The sequence below is a fragment of the Seriola lalandi genome, unplaced genomic scaffold (genome assembly GCF_002814215.2).
Source record: "Seriola lalandi dorsalis isolate HSWRI2012SDOR001 ecotype SW California unplaced genomic scaffold, Sedor1 jcf7180002054561, whole genome shotgun sequence".
In the NCBI taxonomy this organism is placed as follows: Eukaryota; Metazoa; Chordata; class Actinopteri; order Carangiformes; family Carangidae; genus Seriola; species Seriola lalandi.
This window is the reverse complement of record NW_019525114.1, coordinates 1,227,363-1,251,344: the sequence shown is the minus strand read 5'-3', so window position 1 is coordinate 1,251,344 and position 23,982 is coordinate 1,227,363. Positions and strand designations below refer to the sequence as shown.

Below are 23,982 nucleotides of genomic sequence, written 5' to 3'. Positions count from 1 at the left end.
CACTGCAAGCATGACTTAATATGTGGGAAAAGGACTTTGAGAGAGAAAGAAAGAAATAATCCCCACCTCTATCTGTTTTAGTAGATAGTAGTAGTTACAGCAGTAACTATAATAATAGTAATAGCAGTACTGTACTGATTTGCTTCATGGAAATTTCTCTGAGTGTAAACTACCATACTGAAACATATAATCAAGTGAATGATCAACCCTTGCTGGCGGCTCACACAGAGGCAGGCACTAGGACCTGCAGCAGTCCACGGTCAGACCGAGCCTGCAGCCTCTGGGACACTTCTCACTTACTTTCAGAACAATTTTCAAACAAGTGCAAGACTCAGAAAGGACTGTTTGGGATAATTGACAAAGAATTTGTTCTTCCCCTCCCTGGCATCTCGTGGAATTAGACACAAACCGGAATATATTTCAGGAATCCTCAGGAGTCTTACGTCAGTGGGGAGAAAACAGAGCTTTTGCAGAGGTAGAAATTTATTTTACTTTTACATACACTGCATGGATCCACACTAACTTACTACTGTATAAAATGCAAAGCAACAAAGTCTATTCTATTAAACAAATTGAAAGACAAAGGAAAGAGGGTTTGTTTTTTTTTTTTAAATAATGAATAGCTTTAGATGTGCAGCTTTCAAGGTAAAACAAACCTCTTTAACAAGGTTAGGAAGAAAATGTTTATCAAGGTAAGGTGTTCCACTGTTCTGAAACTTCTGAGACACTTTTACATTTCCTGTTTCTGTAAGTTATGATCATTTTAATTAAATTGTTACGTGTCAGACTGCTCGTGAGGGTTTAGGGTTGAAGATCAGACCGGTCGGGGGGCTGATCATCTCCTCCATCCCCTTAGAAACTGCTGAAGCTTAGCCTCGGGCTCATCAGGTTACAATAGCACCGATCAGACCTGCACTCGTCTCCTCGGGCTGAAGAAAATATTCCTGCAGAGTTTTTGTATTTGTATGGTATGTTGGGTTGGAAACAAGGAGCTAGCTGCAGGGTAGTTTTCTCAAATTATGTTTGCCACAGAGTGAAACAAATTATTACATTCTAGACATAATAGCAGGTGATTATACCCGAGAGGACTTGCTATGCTATTTTTGATAAATGGCTCTTTTTCAAATAGACCTTTAAATGTGCATATGGTTTGTTTTGGACACATCTGATTGTATTTTCATCTTATTTTTCACTCTTTTGTTTGGTCACATTTCTACATTGAGAAAAATCACTCAAATTCTTTTCTAAATGTTTGCTGGGATACAGTGGTCACTAGTTTCCAAGTATGTAGTGAGTTTACAGACATCATACATACATCAAACCATATGGTTGTGATCAACTGGCATGAAAAATAGAGCGCTTTATCAATAGAGAGTCTTCTCCGCACTCAAACAATAGAAGCAGCGGTCAGTTTACATTGACAATGAGAGTGATGAAGTCAGAGTGATGAAATCAGAGGGGGCTGGGCTCTCGGTAGGATGTTGGTCTCAGGTACTTTTCATTAGTAAAGGACATGGCAGGAAATAACAAAAGCAGATTGCAGTGTTTGTTTCCTCAAGATCTTTCTGATGGTATCTGTGGTTGGTCAAAAGTTTTTCTGTTCACCTTCACCAATGGCAGCTTCATTTCAAGGTTGGTTTTACTCTACACGACAAGGGGTGGAGTTTGTCATCTTGTCTTTAGAGGCATCTTTGAACTAGCCATCAATACTAAATGCTCCCGTCTAAGGGAACTTGCGGTCATGAGCACACAGTACGCTTGGCAGCTGCGGTTAAACTCGCACTGGCTCGGCTAAAGCTAACAGCAAACAGTGGCGCTACATGACTCGATTGTTCTGTATTTAAACCAAGGAAAATGAATGTAGACAATGAAGCTAGTTACCCTCCACAGGCCACACCCGTAAAAAACTAAAGTCTCTGATCATTTCTTCTTCCTAATGCACAAGTTTTACAACAATTCAATTCATATGGACTCTCCTACTTATTGCAATAAACGCAACCACATTTGAAGGCACCATAAAATCGAGTCACTCATTGCCAAGCGAAGACTATAAAGTTCAAATAAAGCTTGAAGATACATTTCGTCAAATGCCAGAAACATGACAGCTGCAACTAAAATGAGAGATCAGAAAATAACATAATATTATGCTATAAATTATACGATTTATTATTTGACTACATGCCTGCTTCTGTGTGTCTCGGCTATGATACATGTCGTTGATGATTTAAACATGGAGTAATTCAGTATGTCTGAACCTCCCTAACTAAGGTGCTCATTAAGGTGGAGGATCTTTGGAGGGTGTTTTCCCCATGGCTTGTCCTCATCTGGCTCGTCTTTCTGAATCTCCGGTTGCGGGACTGTTGTGGCATAAACTCTGTCGAGTTTACATTAGATCAACAAGCTACAATTGGTTTAATTATCGGTTAATCTCTTGATTATCTTTTAAAATTAAATGATCAATTGTTTAGTCAATAAAATGTCAAAGAGAGGAAAATTTCCATCACAAGTTCATGTCTTTGATATGGATGACACGAGCGCAAACACTGAACACTCATACGTTTTAGTTTTAAAAACCCATCACTTTGCCACGTTTATGTCTGGTGTCCTCACTACTCCAAATTTAAAATGTTGAAATAAACATGATATTGATTTGAAATTATATCACCCTGTCCTAAGCAAAAGCCAATCGCTTAATTGATTAATCAACAAAATCTTTCAGCAGTAGTCCAAACACTCTCCTTGACCTAGTAATAAACAGTAAAACTGCCAAGCAAAAAAAGAGTTAATCATATGTATGTTGAACTCTACATACCTTCTTTACTTCCTCAAATTCCTGAAACAGTATTTTGTACGTTTCTGACGGCGGACAGCTGGAACACTATACGACTTCCAGCGCTAATCCAACCCAAAACTGACTTTTCTATTCGGCTGCAAACTAACTGAACATAAGACCACACACTGTAACTATGCTCCATTTACCAGATCTGTTCACATTCTAACATCGTTCACATTTTTGTGAACAGTGCGTGACATATTCCGTCTTAGACTCAGTCTGAAAGGTGTTGCAGTGGAAGATGGTAAAAATGTGGAGTGGAGCTTTCTCAGTCTTTTTCCATCTCTTTCTGGTATGCAGAGCAACAATGTATATCAGTGAGGATTTCCTGCACACCAGCTGTAATTCCTCATTGCTGGACAATCTGTTCCACAGGTGGATGAACAGGGTCTGGCAGTCCAGGCTCAGGCTCTTAGGAAAGGTTACAGAGGCGGTATGGTCCATCTGAGTGGAGTGAGCGCACCACAGAAACATCCGTCCACATACTGGACAGTCACTGATACATTTTTCCAAACTAGCTATAAACCAAAGAGGAGAGGAGGAGAAACATCCATTGTAGCAAGGAGATGTGATAAACATACAAATGCATTCAGAGTTGTGTGATACTCCTGCTGTTCTTTTCATTTAATTGACAGAGACACCTGACTGTTTCTCTTTAGCTTTGTTGTGCTGTGCTTTGTTGGAGATGTAATGAGGTCCAGTCCTACCTTCCAATGTTTCAAACTGAACTATTGACAAACTGGAAAGGCACTCAGTACATGCATATCTCTGCCAAGGCCAAACATTGATCCGGATTATCATCTGGATCTGCACAAAATTTTACAAAGACATGGATCCCAACACCATACATCATTGTTTCCTGAGAAATTGACAAAGTGTCAAAAACTGCCCTATCTCACAATGCAATGTTAAGGAAAGTGATTAAAAATAAAATTCCTGGATACGCCCCTTTAACTGGATCTGCACCAAATTAAATGAGCTTTTCCCTGGCCGAAGCCCCATCCCTCCACCAAGTGTGGTGCAAATCAGTTCAGTAGTTTTTGTGTAATCCTTCTGACATACAAACTTCGCTGAGGTAAAAAGTTGCTCTAGAGTTAGAAGAACTTCTATCAAGCAACAAAATTTACATTTGGTGGTTAACATTTGTTGTTGTTATCAACAACGAGCCTCAACATAGGGGTGTTTAAATGCTAACAGCAGCGTATCGGTTTCCTGAGTACGTCACTGTGTGTTTTATAGCTACATTCACCTGTTATACATTCAGTTTTTAGCTTATTTAACTCTTTCGCCACTTCGATATGAACATATGAGGATCACCAGCCTCATCAACACAGCGACAGGCATTCAGTAAGATATCAGAAAATAAGGCTAAAGAAGAGCAACTCATATACACAAACAATTGATCCTTTTGGATCTGCTAAGTTGGATGCTACAGACTTCATAACTTAACGGCACTGAATGAACTTTTCCTCGTGTCGCTGCTGCACATTGTGAAGGACTTCAAAGTTTCAGTTTAGTTGATCTTGGGCAGCAAAACCAGGTGGAAATTCAGGCCACTGCTAGCTGCCATGGCTCTCTCCATTGGAAATAATGGCTTTGCTCTGTGCAATGACCTGCAATGGTTACTTCATGGCTTCTGTTAGAATCCATCTTTTGCTGGCCGTGCATAAAAGAATATTTTAATCAAAACTATGCCATTAATTTATGAAGCAAGTGAAGAGGGGCTGCACCTTACCATCAAAAGCATGTGAAAGAAAGCAGGAAATCAGAGACATTAAGGCTCCAATCTCAGGGATGTGCAGTTATACACTTACAATTTTGTTAAACAAATCTCAAGGACGGTGATCCCTGGGCTAGAGAGGACCTAATAAATATTGATGAAGGCGAACACACATTTTCCTGACAGTTTTATGGTGAGCAGCTGACAAGTACAGTGGGATAAGTGCTTAAGTGAAAAATGAGTGAAAGAATTTACTATTTTCCACCTAAAAACTCCTGGAAAATCACTGTAAAAAGTGTCTAATCTAAGACTATGTGCACTGACTTCTTACTGCTCAACTGCTTATATGTCTTACTATGTTTAGAGATAATAATACACAACATGAATATTTTGATAATTTTCCTCTTCTCCTGCCCCCCAAATAAGCAGAACTGTAATTGCCTACTATTATAGAGGCTCGTGTTATTCCTCCCCTCACTGGGATTAAAGCTGATTAGCCAGCCTTCACATATAATTGTATTAGCATCATCCTTCCATGGCAGACATGTCCCATCATCTCTTACAGCCTCAGGCACAGTTCAACGAACACGGTCCTCACTCACAAAACATGAATGAAAAAGAAAAATATAGTTAAACCTACTGCTGTGCAATGGCAGACACTGTCATCTGTCTTAGTAACTCGGGGGGACATTCTCCTCTGATATCACATTTGACATCAATGCAGTTGATTGGTTCAAGTTCAACCTTTTAATTAATATTAATAATGTAATTATAACTATAAAAAAAAGAATATAAAAATGGCATATATATTTTAAAAAAAGTGTAAAAGTGAATATATGTGGGACAACAGATGCCTCTCTCCAGTGAAGTGATCCTGCAAGCAGGAGTGCCTCACCATCGCAGAGTGCGAGTTACAATAAGGCCACACACACAGAGTGTGAACTGTGACTCACTCTCGTCCAGCACGCCAACTACAACTCAACCCTGTAACCCAACATCTGTAACTCTCAGAAACAGTCAAATCATATTGAGATGGGAAACTTGCTTTTGAAATATAAATGACCGATGTTTTATTTTTTAAGTATATAGTTACTTTTTTATTTAAATAAGTGTTGCAATGCAAACTTGATACTGATGATGATTGCTTTAACTGTGAACACAGATCAATGGGCTTGTCCAGTATCCAGATTTGTAGTCTCTATGGCAGCTCCACTTTTAAGGTTGTAATTTGTGTGAGCCCGTCACCTGTCACAGGTACAAAGGACAGACTAATTGTTTAAAGGAATCCTCTTTTTTATTTGAGCCACTAAAACCAAATAAGGCAAAAGCCCACATGACCACTAAAAGTGACAGGATACAAACAGTCAAATCTGCAGAAACAGAAAACGTCAAACACAGCACCACGTATGCATTTTTACATACACACGGCCGCGTCAGTGGCGTCACTTTATTTACCCTCCATAACAGCAGGGGCGAATTTATTTGGAGAAGGCGTAACCATAATGTAGGGATACAGAAAAAACTGCAGTGACGAAAACAGAGGCTGCAGTAAAAGAGCCACAAAGGTGTCAGAGTGTATGTGAGAAGCCGTCTGATTGGCCATAAAAAGGTGCAGATATATGACACGCTCGGTGGACCGAGACTTTAAACAATCAATCTGGACAGACTTCACCACAAAATGTCAAAGCAAAAGGTGGAAACAAAAGCCAGAAAAGGAAAAGGGAGTTCCTTTTCCACAAGGTGGCTAAACGATAGCGATAGTTTACACTACAACTTCGTACCGCCTCATATTTGGAGACTTGAAATTCTTCAGCTAAGGAGGGTTGACAATTCACAAAGCCCAAAGCCAATATGTGGTGCTTTTACTGCAAATACAAATACGGCTTCTTCTATAAAGAGTCACTACAAGCCACTTTGGCCCCTCTGCATCCTGGTTTTCATTTGGAGAAAATGAATACAACAGTTTAATAAAAAATATTGAGTGACACACAGAAGAAAAGTCACCACAAACACAACAGACCACAACTCAATATCTCACAGACCACCATATGGACTGCTGGGGGCTTGGTTAATACTCTGAATATATTGTGTTTTCAGAATAACATAGCTACTCAAACCAACATACAATCTGAGTGTGTTAGAGCTGGCGCTCCTTAGTAATACTGCTGACAGACACAAACAGGACTAAACAGCTGGGTCCCTCTTATTTCTACTGAAAAAATAGTTGGACTGTGTTTTTCAGCCGAATTCCTGAAACGTAAAAAAGATGTGTCTGGCACTCTGTCTTTAAAAGGATCTGGATGATTGTTATTGGTAAGACTTAACAGTAATAGACTAAACAACAGCCAAGTGTGGACACGGGGGGATGCAAAGGTCTGGCCAAACAATTTCCTTAAGTAAATGGAGGAATCAAAGCAGCTATTCCGTCCAAGCGCTGAAAGCCATATCTGATCTGGCATTTGCCGTTGTAGCATCCTCTATTAATTGTAATTGGCTGTAATCCTGAAAAAATCAGTGGGGTTACAATTGCATTTGAGACAGCTCCAGGTCACTGTGGCTGCTCAGCTCTTAACTGGGCCAAAGTTAAATCACAAGTAGACTTGACGATAATGTACTGTACAGTTCATCTCAGGCAACTAGAGGTCTGTCAAGGTTTGAGCAAACTGCACAAACTAAACTTCCGCTGCGTTGTTGAGTGTGTGCCAATGGATGATGAAAACGGAGAACAACACGCATACTCTGTCTCTCTGGAGTCATTGATGGACGAGTTTATTTAACTAATTTGGAGTACTTGAGTGGAGCCTGTTTCTCCGCTGAGTCTGTTGTGTTTAGTTACACTGTGTATAGAGACTGGGGTCAGCTGCGTTTCCTCAGCGCACTGAGACCAAACACAACCATCAGTGAGGAATGAAACTGTCCTTGTTAAAATCTGCCATTTACCGTTCTCATGTGGTCATTTCTGTCTCAGTCGCTGATTATATTTCAGGCTGTTGGGTTTGTCCGATATAAAGAAAGATGTTGTACACTTTATGACACAAGCTGTTTTCACTTATCTTTGACATCATGAAGTTCATTCAATTTTGTTGCGTGAGTGAGTGTGCATACAGTACAGATTTTTGATCTGCTGCATAATCTCATTGGTCAACAGGAAATATGTTCTAAGTCCTTTTGTGGGAACTACTTAGCTTATAAATACAAAATAACAAAGCTACATTATAATTTCTGCAGAGTGTGTACCCTGACGCAGGGCACATAAACAATAGGCTGCTATTGTCATCCAGATGTTGCAATCAGAGCGTCTGTTCTCAGTGATAACTCTGAAGTTTCTATTTGTTGCATCACTAAAAGCTTTGGATGAAAAAAGTTTGAATCTCTCCCATCTTTGAGCATTTGCTGACTGACTGGCCCTCCCTGATCTGCTCTTTGGCTCGAGTCCGTTCGGTCTCAGTTTGAACGTGATGTGGTCTAAGAGCCAGACAGACTTTCACACATCTGCCTTAAATCACGACCGACTGCCAGCAGAGGCCCTGTTTCTTAACCAAAGGTCATATTGTGTTTGAAATGATTTCCCACATAGTTGTCTGAGTGGTAAAACAGAAAATTGCCTCAACTAGATGCAACAGGACAGCGGTGTCAGGGAAAAATGGGAAATTATGAGCTTGCATGCTATTATCTTCTTCTTAACGCATATCCTTTGACTAGTTGCCAAAAGACAAAATAAGACATTTCACTTCCCTACAACTCATGGACAAGCTGAGGCAGGTATGCAATGGCGCAAATCTTACATGTACAATAACCTTAAATGTGTTGCATGTGTGTCCTTGAACACAGCAATGTTCAGTGTCCAATAGCACATGTAAGCATGATTCCAACACAAAGGTAAAGCTCAGATGTAATTTACTGAACACTACAGAAGCTCTGGATGTAACACGATACTTACATCCAGAGCTTCTGTAGTATTCACTAAATTACATCTGAGCTTTACCTTTTTCACGGTCATACTGGAGACTGCTGGGAATCCAGGGAGAACAGTGCTTACAATTATTATCAAGTCCATGACCTTTATATCACATTTTTGTCAATGGTTTCCAGCTGTACAGCATATAAATAATCCCTAGTGTTACATATTTTAGCTTCCTAGCTACTGTAGCTAGCAGTAGCAACAGTGTTAGTAGTGAGTCTGGAGGCACTGACTGAAGCTCTGTAGAAAAGGATTAAACAGGCTCCTGCATGTACAACCCAGTGTTGGATTACAGATGTATAAAATCTTCCAACAGCCCCCAACCACACAAATAAAAGACAAGGAAAAATGATTTAAGACAATGCTGAAAGAGCCTTTAATATCATCTAAAGACTTTTTTTTTTTTTTAAAGGAAGCGAATTCAATTATTTTTTAAGATCAGCATTTACTCTGTTCATCATATTGTGGTGGTTTTTGATTGTCTCCTTAAAACTGGGCTTTAAAAATATGTCAGTTTCCATTCTGTGGTCAGTTTCTTTTTACATTTTGACTGAGGAAAATAAACATGGGCAAAAAGTTTGTCTGAATCTCTGGCGTAAAGGTGATATTTCTTAATATTGTTCAAAAACTGGAAACGATTCATCTTAATCTGAAGGAGGAGATTGTGTTTACTGGAAATTTCCGAAATGGATCTTAACTGACATTTAGTGACTTCATCCTGAAGCAAAGCTGCTGCCTGTTGTAGTTTATCACTCAGTAAGGCAGTTTTTTTTCTGCTTCCACCAAGGTTTTTTTTTCCAGTATTTTAAAAAGGTCAAAACAGCACACTTGAAGATTTAACTGAACACTACGACCCGCAAGGACAGACGTCTCTGCAGTTTATCGTTCACACAAATTCATAGTGTCTCACTGTCTTTATCCCACTGCCAGCTTTCACCTGCTAATGCTGCGCTGCATGTTGGTGTGTGGGTGCGTTCAGGCCGTTGTCAAACAGACTCCAATTTGAATACACTGAGGGCAGCCTGATGCAAGATCTGTAGAACATCATTTCTCCAAGGGGAGTATCAATGAGAGGACAAGAGCTGAACTATCATTCACCTTTTTGTGCTGGACCATAGTCAAGAAGTGAATTCATTAATCAGGAACAGGCCTCACTGTGTGTTTTAAACCCTTCCTTTATTTTGTAGTAAAACAGAACGGCTGCACATAAGCAGTGTGTAACTCTAAAGTGCCACTGCCTTTTCTCTTTTCCATGCCTCTCAATGCTTTTTTCCCCCCCTCTCATTTTAACAGCACCTCCTCCTGTGTACCTAATCGACGTGGCTTGTAAAAAATTGCCTCAGGAAGGAATATACTGTACAGTTGCCATAGCAACAAAATTATGCCCTGTTTACCTTTGACGGAAAACATCGTTCAAGCTCAGAGATGTTTAGACATTATCATTGCTGTATCTTCCTGTTGCTCCTTGTGTATCTATGAAAACACCACAGCAGAGCTGCATGCACGGTTAATTGAGGGATTCTCATCCATCAATTAAGATGTGAATGGCCCAAGAAACAGGACATTACTGTAACAATTGCAGAGGCTGAAATGCTCTGCCAGTAACTAAAGTCTAATTATAGTGGCAAGCGGCAATATGGTGACAGTCTGGCAATTTAGTCACAAAGGAGAAAAATGGTTGAGAATTTCTAGCATTTGTTCAGAATATCCCCAATGAATCTGAATCTATTGTTGAAATAACCTACAATAACATTTGCTATAAACCCGCCATCAGTAAAACTGTTTCCGTAATTAGGTCTGCTCTTTAGATAACATATGATCATTCTGCAAAGGTGTAAACTTTCAATCAAGACTGTGGAAAAACATTAAAGATAAAATAAAATAGTCCCTATCGATTGATAATGATAAAACGTATGCTTTACAAATTCCTCTGATAAATGGATGAAATTCTGCACAAGCCATCCACTACATGTCATCCGTCAAATTTATTTCACATAGCTTTGATAAACATTGCCTTCAATATGGAGAATAATCTTTATAGCAGAATTTATGGACATTTAACAAAATTAAATAATGATGTTTGCATGAAATTTTAATGACTTACATAACAGTTGAAAAATGTGTATTTTTAAGAGTCATTGTGGCCAGGTTGGTAAATTTCAATAAACCTATCAAAACTACAGCAAAAGTAACTGATTTTTGAAGAAAGAAAGAAAGAAAGAAAGAAAGAAAGAAAGAAAGAAAGAAAGAAAGAAAGAAGGAAGGAAAGAACATTCTAGGTCCTATCATCACTAGGTAAGTATTCATGAACTTCATACGTTAGATCTCCAGGTTTTACTTCTGAGTTTGATGACTTCGATTCAGCACAAAGCTACACTTCAACCCGGTGAGCAGTTTTGCACGAATGACCGCAGCAACATAATGAGCGGCATGTCATTCAAAGCCCACTGGTGGCTTTCAGATAAAGTCACCTGCACCTCCCTCCCTCTTTGAGCGAGAGCCAGCCTCAGTGGATCAGGTTTCTACAGGGACTGTGTGACTTTTACCATATGAATGAAGCCACTGCCTTTTTTTCCCCTAGAGGGGAGGGGGATTGTCCCTGGTCTGCAGACTGGATTGTGAGCCACGCTGGGCTGCGTGTCAGTCAACCCAGACGGGGTTCATTAAACTGCCTCCATTAGAGCTAATGAGTTGTAGGTCAGTGGTTGTGGGTGGCCTTTCCATTCAGGACTAACAGACCACATAACTAACTGGCTTGCTGATTCAGTTAATTCATGCCAACAAGTGAAGAAACTGTTTTGTCTTCCTTCAGAGCATATCTGAAACCATAGCAGGTTATATAATAAACAAAACCCTACCAATCTACGTTGTTGTATTGTGACAATAGTACAAATAGGAAATAATAACCTGTGGATTATTCAAATATTTAAATCAACAGTAACAAGCGCTAAAAGTTGTGTAACCAAACTGCAGAGGAGAGTCCGTCCACAGTCCACAGGCAGCAGGAATCAGGAGGAAAGTCCACAGGCTAACAAGCGCGGAGTCTAGCGTCACTCCGGTACATGAACAAATCCGGCGAGCCTCTAAGATCCCAAGCAGCTACTTCTGAATTCTTCGGTGTACAGGCTGCAGTTTGGTATGTGCGGGTCATGATCTGTACGAGAGCTAGTATCAGCAGCAGCCAAGTCGAGTATACGAGTTAGTAGTACTGAACGGTCTCTTTGCCAGCACTAGAATAAACAGTTTTACAGTATTATGACATCCAGAATGCCTACAGCATACAGTAGCAGAGCAAGAGACTAGGACAACTACACCAAAATATTGCAAAGTAGGGCTCCAAGTAGCTATTATAGAGCTGCAACAAACAGTCCATTAAACGAGCTGAACAATAGAAAAATATTTTGACAATCGATTGATCATTTGAGACATTTGCAGACATGACCTTGGACTCTGAGAAAGTGGGTTGGACTTTTTCACTGACATGATATAGACCAAGTGATTAATTTGAAATGCTTGAACCAGATAATATTTGACATTTTAGTTTGAAAAATGACTCAAATGTCCAATCATTTAAAATAGTGGCAGAAACAGAAACTGTCAATTGACTAGTCGACTGATAGATCATTCGACTTATCTTCAGCCCCAGAACCTCGTTAGATACAGAGACAGACAGCCGCTGTTATATAAAGTGTACAATGGGGAAATAGGAATTTGGAATAAGAATGAAACATGGCTCAAAAACATATTCCCTGGCAGGCCTTTCCAACATGAGGCACATAATCCAGTAAGCATCTTCTACAATACCTTAAGGCATGTGGACATTCCTCATCAAAGCATGTCCAGCTACTGTAAGGGATTATACTCCCCGGATTAGGCCATTTTCAAAGCAGACAGTTTGATATGCAATAGCAGCGAAACCACATTTTCCTAATAACAACCATGTCTTCGTTTCATTTAGGTTCCCCAACCCCAAGACTTTGGTATTTTGCATGCTGGCTCAGTGGTATGGTTTATTGAGACATTTGAATGGAACATAACCATCATGAATATTATTATTTGTACCTGTGTATTTCCTGCAGTAACAGGTAAAAAAAAAAAATACAATCTGTCCACCGATATGCAGCAGCAGGCGCAGACACAACTATAACTACAACGCATATTAACATAACAAAAAACTCAAGGTTGGGGCAGACAGCCAATTAAGACGAAATGTTTACTGTTCCACTTCGGCACTGTCGAGTTAAAGCTGAAGACGCAGCAAAAGTAAGCTTCAGGTTGACAAGAGTTCAGCAGTTTAAAGTAATTATGATGGCAAGAATACAAAGAAGTTACAGCCAGCAATATATTAAGTGTGTTGACAAAATATGAAGGTTATCCAAGCAAGTAATCATATGCTTGTGTGTTATGTGGCACACACATTCATTTTTACACCTCTAAAGCCAATAAACAATATTGGCCTGACAATCTCTGCACACCTGGTTTCCAACAGGAAATGTCCCAGAACAATATCAACAACCAAAGAGGAAATGCTGCAAAAAACCAACTCAGCCGATAATACTAAAACATCAATATTCATACTCCTAAACAGAGTATTTATAAATAAACAGTATGACAGCATTAAATAATCAAATCAACGCTCACATTAATTCACAATGAAGAATGCAAGTGCTCACACAGGTAAACGAGAGCAGCACGTGAGAACACCAGGCCACCAAACAGCCAGGGAAGCCTTTAATCAAGCTAACTGCTAAGCATACAAACACTCGCTCACAGATCAGCACATTAGCTAATTGGCTACTTACTTCCTGTGTTGAGGTGCAGCAGTGGGCCTCGGCATCTCAGTAGGGGGGGAAGTAACTTGTCAGAGGGTCCCACAACTCTGCTATCCCGGCTTGAGGTGTCCATGTGTGGCCGACTGCTGATAAGAGAGTACAATATGTGGCGTTTATGACCTCATAAAGTGACATGACGACGGCTAGCAGTTGAGGTGTTACCCCAGCAACGATCGCTGAGGCAAAAGTTTGTAAATTAGTTTGAGAGTGAACATGTGGGAAAGTGTGTGATTTTAAAAGTTTTCTTTTAATGGTATGCTCAATCTTCCTCCACCGAGAAACACCTGAGTTAATTGTTTTTTGTTTTCTTTGTTTTGTTTGCTTGAATGCGAAATCACACGCTTGCGTCACCGGATATGACGGTCTCAACATGTGACCGCAATTATTTCCCGCCTGCCCGACCAATCATAACTTCTGAAATAAGATACATAGTAAAATACTGACAATACATACAAATAAAATTAATGAAATATAAGGAAAGGAAAGAAATGCAACATATAAACAAGGATAATGAAACAAAAATTGTAAAAAATATATATATTTCAAAAGGTGAAAACCAAGCTATATGCATAGGGCTACCATGAAACAAAACAAAGATAGGCTATAAAAGGAAAAAATATTAAGGCTTTACAAGTTTCTACTGCTTTTATTGCTTTACTGTTCTTCAGCACATGTAATGAATCAATATAGCTGTCCAAATATCATTTTATTGTAATTGTTGTATGTGTGGTTTCTTTTTAGTCCATTTCCATTGGAGGAATTTTTCATATAAAATAAAGTAATCGACTGTGTCACAAGACATGGAAATGAGGTGCTAACTACTTGTTCTTCTTTCTTGGTCTCTATGGCAAATGGTTTGAAATACTAAGATATCCATTACGATACGATACACCGACTTAGCAGCCGTTGCTGTGTTGATGATGCCACTCTGAGGCACAAATCACATTCACAACACTTTGTCACTGAAAATTGAATTCATAAAACACAGAATTGTTGCTCAATTCCTTTGACGCTGACTCAGAATCTGGATGTAAATTGATCTGTAATCGTGACGTTTGACGTTTGTTCACTTTCTTTTGACAAGGACACACTCATTTGATAAAAACAGTGGTGGAAAGTAACAAAGTAAATTTAAAGTACTGTACTTTGAGGTACTTCACTTGGGTATTCATGTTAGCCTAATTAGTACTTCTTCTCCACTAAATTTCTATTTCTATTATATATCTATGTGAAATCAATAAAACTTTATTAATCCCACTTTAATTAACTGTTAAAGCTGTAAAAAGAAGCACGAGTCCAGACACAAAGAAGAAACAACAGGGATAAGCTACCATGTACATATATGAATGAGAAAGACATTTAAATAATAGGTTAGTAGGTTTTGCTGTACTTTTCAACTTTTGTCCCAAATAAAAAGATATGACCCCAGAACAACCAGAATTATCCCACCAACATGATTGTGGAATTGCTCCACAGGTATTTTATTCATGCTGATTCAACAACCTTTCCTGCAGTGTTATCACTGGCACACTGTCCTACAAACATCCTGCTCAACACCACTCCAACTGTGTTTTATTGGGTTAGGTCTGGGAAGTGTTAAGACTTTTTTTCAAGTCAAATCCAAAGTAACATGACATGGTAACATTATCCAGCTGAAAGAATTTAATAATTACTAACCCTAAGCCATGAGGGACCTTAGCTGTGCCAAGAAATACCATTTCCTTTACTGTGGCACCACGTCCATTATCGGACCAAGCAACATATTTCCACTCTTCAGTCATCAGGTGGACGTGTGCTGCTGCCCATCTGCTTCAAGGCTCGATGAGTAGTGCGATGTGAGATGCCCCAGTGCGCACTAATGTTGTACAGCGCTGGTATGTGCATATTTGTAGCCCACCTAGTAGTTTGACTGAATGTTGCCATTCTCCTCTCACCACAGAACGGGACTGCTGACTGTATGTGTCTTAACCACTGAGTAGCTGTTAGAGCTGTGTGTCGCCAGTCAAAATCAGAGCCTCATAATAACTGAGACTAACTTATTTTCTACTAACACAATCTCTCTTTTTCATGATATGTTCAATAATATTCAATAATGTTCCTGTTGAACAGCAGCAAAAATGATAGGACAAATGAATTGTTTCATTTTTAGGATTTCACACCTTGTTTTTCTCCACATCTTTAATAACATATTACAGGCTACATGACATGAGTATGTGTATTTTTCTGCTGCTGTAATTCAGTTGATCTATGGTGCATCCTGTGGTATTGCATATTAAATCTCCAAATGGCCCAGCTGCCAGCATCAGCGTGAGTAGATCATGTTTCCTAAAAATTTCTGAATTTTCAGTTTTTAATGAAACTAATCAAAGAGAGTCACAATCAAGATCAAATAAAGATTCAAACAGTTGTTATTTATGTCTCTGTGGCATCATTCTTGGTTGTGATTTACCCAAAATGTCAGGTATGTTGTGGGCTCAGGACGGATCTGACCTTTGTACTAGAATATGCAAGACATTAAGAGAGTTTAACAACATTTTATTCTCTTGTATCCTGATACAAATTGTATAATAGTTTGACAAAACAATCCCAACTCAAGGTTTACTTAAATCCCAACTTTTGTTTTCTTTCATTTTTACATTTTTTTCATTCAATCCTCAGCAACAGTCCAATACACACATACTGTACATGGTGTGTTCAAGTCCGACACATTCACAGTGTGCAAGGCAGAACCCGAAACATCCATTCAGTGGTAGAACCCGTTATGTACTGTTTCTACAAGGTCCACTTATACGAGCTTTAAACAATATCACAGGGGTTTCATCTGCACATGGCGTTCGTTCAGTTGTCATGGATCTGTTCACATGCGAGTTTACTGAGATCACACATCAACAAACACACAGCCGGAGCAGACTCTCTGTTCCTCCAAAGTTTTTCTATCACCGGCAACTTGGTAACTATTCAACCTCTGTGTTCGTCCAACAGTTTCCACAGAAAAGAAGAGTATGTTACACTTGGACTTCACGGCAGACACATGCTGTGGTTGAGCGGGTTAGAGTGAGTACAGCGTCAGTGTTGCTCATTTCGTTTCAGAAAGTGCCAAATCAGGGTGGCTTCTATATTAAACAGCCCGTTCGCAGGTGAAAGGTCACACGTTTAAATCCCCTGTCTGCCAGAGACCGCCGTTGTTGAGGAGCTGTCGAGCAAGAAGACCTCCTGTGCCCGTGCAGATTCTTTACAGGAGTACACTGGTGTCATTTAGATTTACAGCCCATTAACTTCTGTTTATGTTTAGCTTACATTCCTACAATTGCACCATACATTCCTGTAAGTGTGCCGTATCCTAATGACTGTTTCTGACTTCCTCTGCTACTGGAAAGTAACTTGAAAAGAGATCTGAACTTTAAAAAAAAAAAAATGAAAAGGTTATTAAATTTGTTTGGGAAGATGTTTTCAGGGATTGGTGTTGGAGCCTTTGAAGCTTTTTGGGAGCTTAATTCCTGCGGGTTTCAGGTGACTGACACCAAGTAAAGTGTAACAACACATAGACACATAGTGTGTTGACATGAAAACACTTCACTCAAGCACTCTTGAGCACAGAAACATAACATGAGGGCAAAATGACAAAACAAAATTAAGACTTCTGCTTTACTGTGATGGATTATCCAGCTGTAATGGTAGCCATGTTTCAACACTGCTCAAAAATGAATCATGGTACTTTGAGTGTAGGAAATCAAACCAGGTGGAATCATGAAACAGAGCAGGACAATGAACAGCAAAATCCCGATTTAAGAAAATGTGTTGACCAAGTGTTGACATGCACAAAAAAAAACAAACTCCTAAATGATCCGGTTTATCGGTTCCCAAATAACTTGAACTTGAAATGTTTACACATTTGTAATGCAAAGTTTACACATACATACACACCCTACTGTGCACGTTTCCACAGTAGATAATCTACATTATGCAGGTCTGCTTGTTTTATTTTGGTATGTTCAGTATGTGAGGATCTGGTGAGCGGGAATAACATATTAACTTTCTCTTCCTGTATCAGTCTCAGAAAGAATGTGTTTATAGTGGCTTTATGAGCGGGGCTGAGACACTTTGTCTGCTTGTCTCTCAACAGCGCAGAGGAGCGGAGGCTGTGGAGGGCAGAGCTGTGCTGGATGGGGGCCACGGCCTGGCCTGATGGCAGGAGCCCGGAACACAGAGAGCTCTAATCACGTCCTCTAGGAGCCTCCGAGGTGCTACAGTTCACGTGGAGACACTGAAAAGGTAGAAAGATGGATGGATGACTGTCTCCAAAAGAGGGAAGTGCACCAAACAATTCATGCGTTTCTATTGATCGATGCAGCAGCACATTCATCAACCAGTCGAACCTTGTGCTGGGTCACAAACACAGCAAACAAAAACGCGTTGCTCACTATATGATGACGTCATAAATAAGACCAAGCTTTATTTAGTACAGACTTGCACTTGCACAGCCTTTCACAAAATGTATATTTAGGCCTAAAATAAGTAAATAAATGCTGTAAAAATTCATTGTCTATTCTTTAACAAATCCTTACACTTTACACAGTTGTATGTTATTCTGCGAAAACTTCTCATCCAGGGTAGCAAATATAAATACACAAAGAGATATAATATAATAAGTGACTTGTTTGTAATCGAGACAAAAAACTAACTTGAGCAGGGAGGAAGTTCTACAGCTGGAGGACGAGGTACGTCACAGAAATCTTATAATAATAAAGAGAATTTGATACCAGCAGACAATGAAGATGCATGAAAGGTGAACTGTATTCTCCCTTGACACACGCAATGAAAAAACTAAAAGAAAAGTGGTGCATCATGCTTTCAATTGTTCAAATCAAATGCTGCTAAATGGCTAAAACCACACTATTCTGTATCATCTCCAAATGTGCTCCCCTCTGTGTCTGCACTGCAGTCATCTGGGATCTAATCTCAACCAGACTTCTGGAGTTCTTTTAAATTTAAAAGCAATTTAAAAGTTGTGATGCTAAATGTGACAGTTTTGGTCCGTTAGCATGTGGGCAGGCGTAAAAGTGAAGATTTCTTACTTCCGTGACATTTTTCACTGCAGATGATTGAACACAGGAAACACAGGTGTTACTAACATTAGGTGTTTCAGTAAGCCATGCCAAGGATGCAGGGAAATACCAAAACCCTGGAACTAACACGCTTGGATGGAATCCACCCATCATTAATCTTATTCATCACCTGTTCTCTAGCATTACATATCAAAATGTCTGCTGTGAAAAGAGATTTTTTTGCAGACCTAAATCTCTCTCGCTTTTCATATATAATAATGAATGCCCTAAGGAGTATTAGTAAAAATGCTACAGATAGCATTTTAAGCATTAATTGATTTAACTGCAATAACTTTGTGTCATTAACTACATTTTTATCCTTTGTCTCACATCAGTGATTCTCTTGCATTTCTCAACATCATGATCCTCTTACTTCCTTTTGCAAAACAGTTGCTGCCACTGGGGAAGCTCATTTAAAAAAAAAAAAAAATTTTTCATCATCATCATCTTTCATCTTCATCTCTTTTTCATCAGCCTTACGCTTGACTCCAAAAGTTTTAGTTCTTTTATCCACTGGGTGAACGTCTCCTGCTTCCTGCGGTAAAGCAACCTTCCTGTGTGTCCTTCCTCTGCCGTGATCTGCTGTTTAGCAATAATACTAATCATCCTGAAAGTGATGCAGTAATGATTTTTTTTTTAATGTCCAAATGATGCACCTCACTCAGGGAGACAGGGCCCAGTGGTGAGGTGCGACGAGAGACACTCAACTGAATTGGACATGCCTCAAAAGCATTTATTAGTGTAATCATAGCTCACAATATGTACCTTTGTACAAGCTGTGTTTTTCTTTTGATTTGTTGTGCCAACAGTTTGAATCCAGGAGCACTCACTGTCACACCTGAGGCAATCATAGCATATAATAAACCTACCTGACACAACCTGCCAGCAGCGCCATCACAGGTGTTAACACGCCTGTGATTCCTGTTGTAGTGTGTTAAACACAGTACACAGGCTGTCAATTTATGCAAACCAGTAAGGCAGTAACAGAGAGTGGAGTGGAGCCAGGGTGTGATGAAAAGAAAATGGTCTCACACTGATGGGATGTCACAACAATGTCAGTTATATTCCTGTGGGTAATGTGACACCTATTTCTCTGGATAACAATAAACCAGATCTTCTTTTCTATTCCACAAAGGGAATTAAACTCTTTTTCTGATATACTATTCATGTTGTTTCCTTCTCAACCAGAGACAGACTCATGGATTCCTTCTTTTTTTTGTGTCTGTGAACACAGTTTGAAAATTAGATCAAACTAAGAGCTTTGCAGAGCTTAGATCAAATCGTAGATTTCTTTGGAGTCAACTTGATATTCAAGGGTAAATCATGAAAATGCAGCACTTCCATGATCAACCAATGCTGAATACAGAACATAAGAAGTAAATATCCATCTAAGAAAAACCATAGACTAAAAGCTCATTTCTGGTTGTACTGTCACATCCTCTGTGAAATAAAACAGGGACAATACCATTAACTGTGTGTGACACGTTATCTAATCTCATAGTGCAGATGTCCTTCCTCCTTCATAAGAACATCAGAGACAGCAGAGGACATTGCACTGCGCAGAGTTCACTGTCCTCTCTGTGGATACAATTAAGTCAACAATTTCACAATTAACCATTCAATTAGGTATTAAACTTTCCACCACTTCCTGTTTACACACACAAATACAGTACAAATACTGGGACATTGTTGCCCTCTGTTGAGCTTCTCAGGCAGTGTCCCACCTACTTAAATAGGATTGTTTTTTTCAATAGCTCCTGTGCTTAAAGGTAAAGTCTGTGATTCAAATGATTGGACCTTTAACCATCTCTCACCTTAACCTAACCTGCGGTCAGGACACAGCCTTTGATGATGTGCTGTGGACCAAAAAAGTCCTGCTCAAGTCTTGTTAAACTATAAACATGTCAGACACTGAATTTTTTATAGACTGTAGTTGAGGCTAGGACGTCAACATTTAATATTATGGAAGACGTGTTTTCCTACTGTAACGAGGAGCTGCTAAAAGCATCTTAATTTGGTTATTATCAACCACACTCTGAACTGAAGCTCCCAAAACTTCCAGTCCAGTAGTCAAATCCTCTCTCTGTCATCCTCCCTCCAGGCTGTAATACCATGGGATGTGCAGTTTCTGTACCTTGATACTGCAACAGATATATAAAAAAAAATACTGTATTCGTTACTGTGTGAGTCTTGGTAAGTAGGGAAAAATAATAAAATATTTTTTAAAGGCTGCTATAATCAATATTTTTCATCTCAAGCATTGATCACCAGACTGCTTCGATGGGAAAGGGGTCAGTCAAAGTAATGAACCCACAGAGAATTACCAGTTCCCTGCAGTTCTATAGAGCTTTACAGCAACTTTCAGCTCATTGCGTCGGTTTTCTGACCTGCAACTTCATTGTTGTGGTTCAGTTTCCCTCAGGAGCTGGTTGAGATCAAAGACAGAGCTAAATGGAGAAAATACTGGACTTGCGTTCACTGATGGCTCGAAACTTGACTCCAAATGAATACCAATGCTGCTCCCTATGAGCTAGATGTGAAGTGTTTGGTAAGAAGTTCACTACATCACTTTAAAGGTGATAACATGTCAGTGTTCTGCTCCTAGTTTGTTCCCAGTGCCCTCAAGTGCCCAGAAAACCAGTTATTGCAGTATTCAACATACCAGTCCGAGGCCCCGTCACCATGTGGTTACACTACAGTGACAGATGTTTTCTGTGCTTGCTGACACCCTTAGGTTGTGTGCCCATGAGGTCGTCCGTGCTGGTCCTGTTCCTCTTCTTCAGTGCCCAGGCTGTGGCCACCATCAGAGGGGACTCGTGTGACGCCACGACGGCACAGCAGCAGGATCCAGGCGACAGCCCCGACTCCATCCCCACAGTGGACCCCAAACTCTTCACCAAGCGCCACTACCTCTCACCCAGGGTGCTCTTCAGCTCTCTGCCCCCTGATGCGGAGCCGGCGGCAGGGTCGCAAGGTGCCGGGAGAAGGAGCCGCAGGCGAACAGGGCAGCCTCAGCACCGCGGGGTGTACTCGGTGTGTGAGAGCATCAGCGTCTGGGTCGGCAACAAGACCAAGGCCACGGACATCTCAGGCAACGAGGTGACAGTGCTCCCAGATGTGAATATCAACAATGTCAACAAGAAGCAGTACTTCTTTGAGACGACGTGTCACAGCGCTCGCTCAGGCGGCTCGGGCTGTTTGGGGATCGACGCGAGACACTGGAACTCCTACTGCACCAACTCACACACTTTTGTACGAGCGCTGACTTCCTTTAAAAACCTGGTGGCCTGGAGGCTCATACGCATCAACGTGGCCTGTGTGTGTGTGCTCAGCCGGAAGTCGTGGCGGCAGTGAAGACATTACCTGCACACATCACACACATCACACACACACACACACACACACACACACACACACTCAGTCAAGTGCAGCACATAACACAGACATACTCGTGCTGTGCTGACATGCAGGCAGTTGTGACCTTCTCTGCATAACTTATCACCAAAGACTTCTCACTCTCTGCACAAAGTAAATTATTGGAAGGCTATATGTCAAAGTATCAGGACTGCATGTGTATATACACCAGGCCTGGGTCAAATAGTATGTGCAGTTAGCTTATAGCTAGTTTGAAACACCACATGTTAAGGGCCTGTTGCGGTGTGACAGTTTTAGCTGTGGTTTAGAAGAGGCTCAGCTTGCAAAGGGTTAAAAGTCAGCTGCTCAGTGGCACCTGACTGCTGTGTCTGTAAAAGAAAAATCCTTACATTTTATCCTCTGCAAACAAAAGTTCATTTTATTTGTGTATATCTCCAGTAACAATTACCATGTGAAATTGATAAATATGGATTATATAAGGAAGCAGGAGAGAGATTCTGCTGCTGGTATGGTGAAGTGCGTCAGAGAGGAGGCATTTATTATAAATGCAGACACTGAAGATGGATGAAAAGTGTGATAAATAATGTGATAAATAAAAATGTGAAAAACAACATCCTATCAAATGTTCAAATTAAGTGCAAATAATAGGCCAACACTACCCCTGTTCCAAATTATACATGTGACTTCAGCTAACAAATTATTCATCGGGACCAATAACACGTCTCAGCCACAGCTGATTCAGATGCTTCAAAATGTAATTAAGGAGACTGGTTTGAGCTGCCTGGATCTCCATTGTCACTAAAATCCCACTGAGGAAAGAGACAGTGTGTGTTTTATCATTTACAGTCAAGCTGATGAAGGCAAGTATATTTCCTTTATGAATGAATACAGATGGAAATCATATTGTACATGTAGCTTCAATTGACTAAAACAATTCATGTCTTAAATTAGTGAGAAACTTCATGTCTGCAGGGACAGGACTGGACTTGTGCTGCTACAGTAGTTTATACATTTATTCATAATCAGTCTCCTTTCTGGGGTCAAAAATAAACTAAGGCAGGTGTGAAATAAATAAAAACAATTTCAGCTGTAGAAATCTGCATTTATACTGATTTATTTGATCTTACAATTCAGCCGCTGCAGGATGTAAAATTTAAGCCTCAGATACAATGACCTCTAGTGGCCTTTAGGTGATTTCAACAGGACACGGTAACCTGCGTTTAGACTGAACCACGGGCGCAGACAGCCAGACAGCGTGTCTTGAACTAGAAACCACAGCGAAGCTTGTCACAGAGCGACAGCCCCTTAAAGTTTTAGGCAACAACACAATAAGGATAATTATAGTATGTTTCTGCCACTCATTATATTTTCCTACAGCACACACCGTTCACTCTAAGTCGACTAATGCAACCCACACATTTTAGAAATACAATTTGACCCAGGTCTGATATAAGCAAACCTTTTGTTAAAATGTTATTGTTGACATTGTTATTTATTAAACACTCACATACATGCACTGTGTGTTTTTATTAAGCTTATTGTATGAATACTAAGCCTGTTGTTTCCCTAAGTCTTGACATGAGAAGAAATTTACTTTTTTGGCCTTGATGGAAAAATGAAGAGAAACTCCATATGGCTTCAGTTCACTGCCAGTAATTTTGTGTTTTGGCTTTGCTTTATGTTTTCCTGCTTCTCTTCATTCTACAGTCAAGGAAAAAGACATAAACATAAATAAGATTGCCTATGATTCATCAGTCTACCTCTGGCTGATAATATCACAGCTTGTCATTTTCTTTATTTTGCCAGTGACACTTCAGCGTCATGAGCTCTCTACAAATTGTACTCAAGGCCGACAGTCGCTATCAGTTGTGATTTTCTTTTTTTAGGCTCATAGCCCAAGTTTGTGTCACAGCTGACATTTAAAATATGTGATGTGAGCTCTGTGAGCTTGGAGGGAAACTTGAAACAGAGACAAAGGGCAGCTGCTGAGATTATATCTCTGGAAACTAGAGTTTTAAGAGAAATATTCCCACTGAGCTGTCAACTGAAAATATGGATTTTCTGAGCTAATTTGTTCAGTTCTCTACTGGCTGTGTTTGCCTCAAACTCAGGCATCACTGCACCACCCCGAAACAAGATGCAACACTGCCCTCTAG

At 40.0% G+C, this 23,982-nt stretch overlaps 1 protein-coding gene across 1 annotated transcript; it reads left to right on the top strand.

The window, feature by feature from the left end:
- The first annotated feature begins 318 nt into the window (after positions 1 to 318).
- Positions 319 to 23,342, top strand: ngfb (nerve growth factor b (beta polypeptide)). Its single transcript, XM_023416206.2, has 3 exons — positions 319 to 475; positions 17,470 to 17,618; positions 21,186 to 23,342. The coding sequence occupies exon 3, from the start codon at positions 21,197 to 21,199 to the stop codon at positions 21,803 to 21,805; it is 609 nt and encodes a 202-aa protein (XP_023271974.1). The 5' UTR covers positions 319 to 475; positions 17,470 to 17,618; positions 21,186 to 21,196; the 3' UTR covers positions 21,806 to 23,342.
- The last annotated feature ends 640 nt before the right edge of the window (positions 23,343 to 23,982 follow it).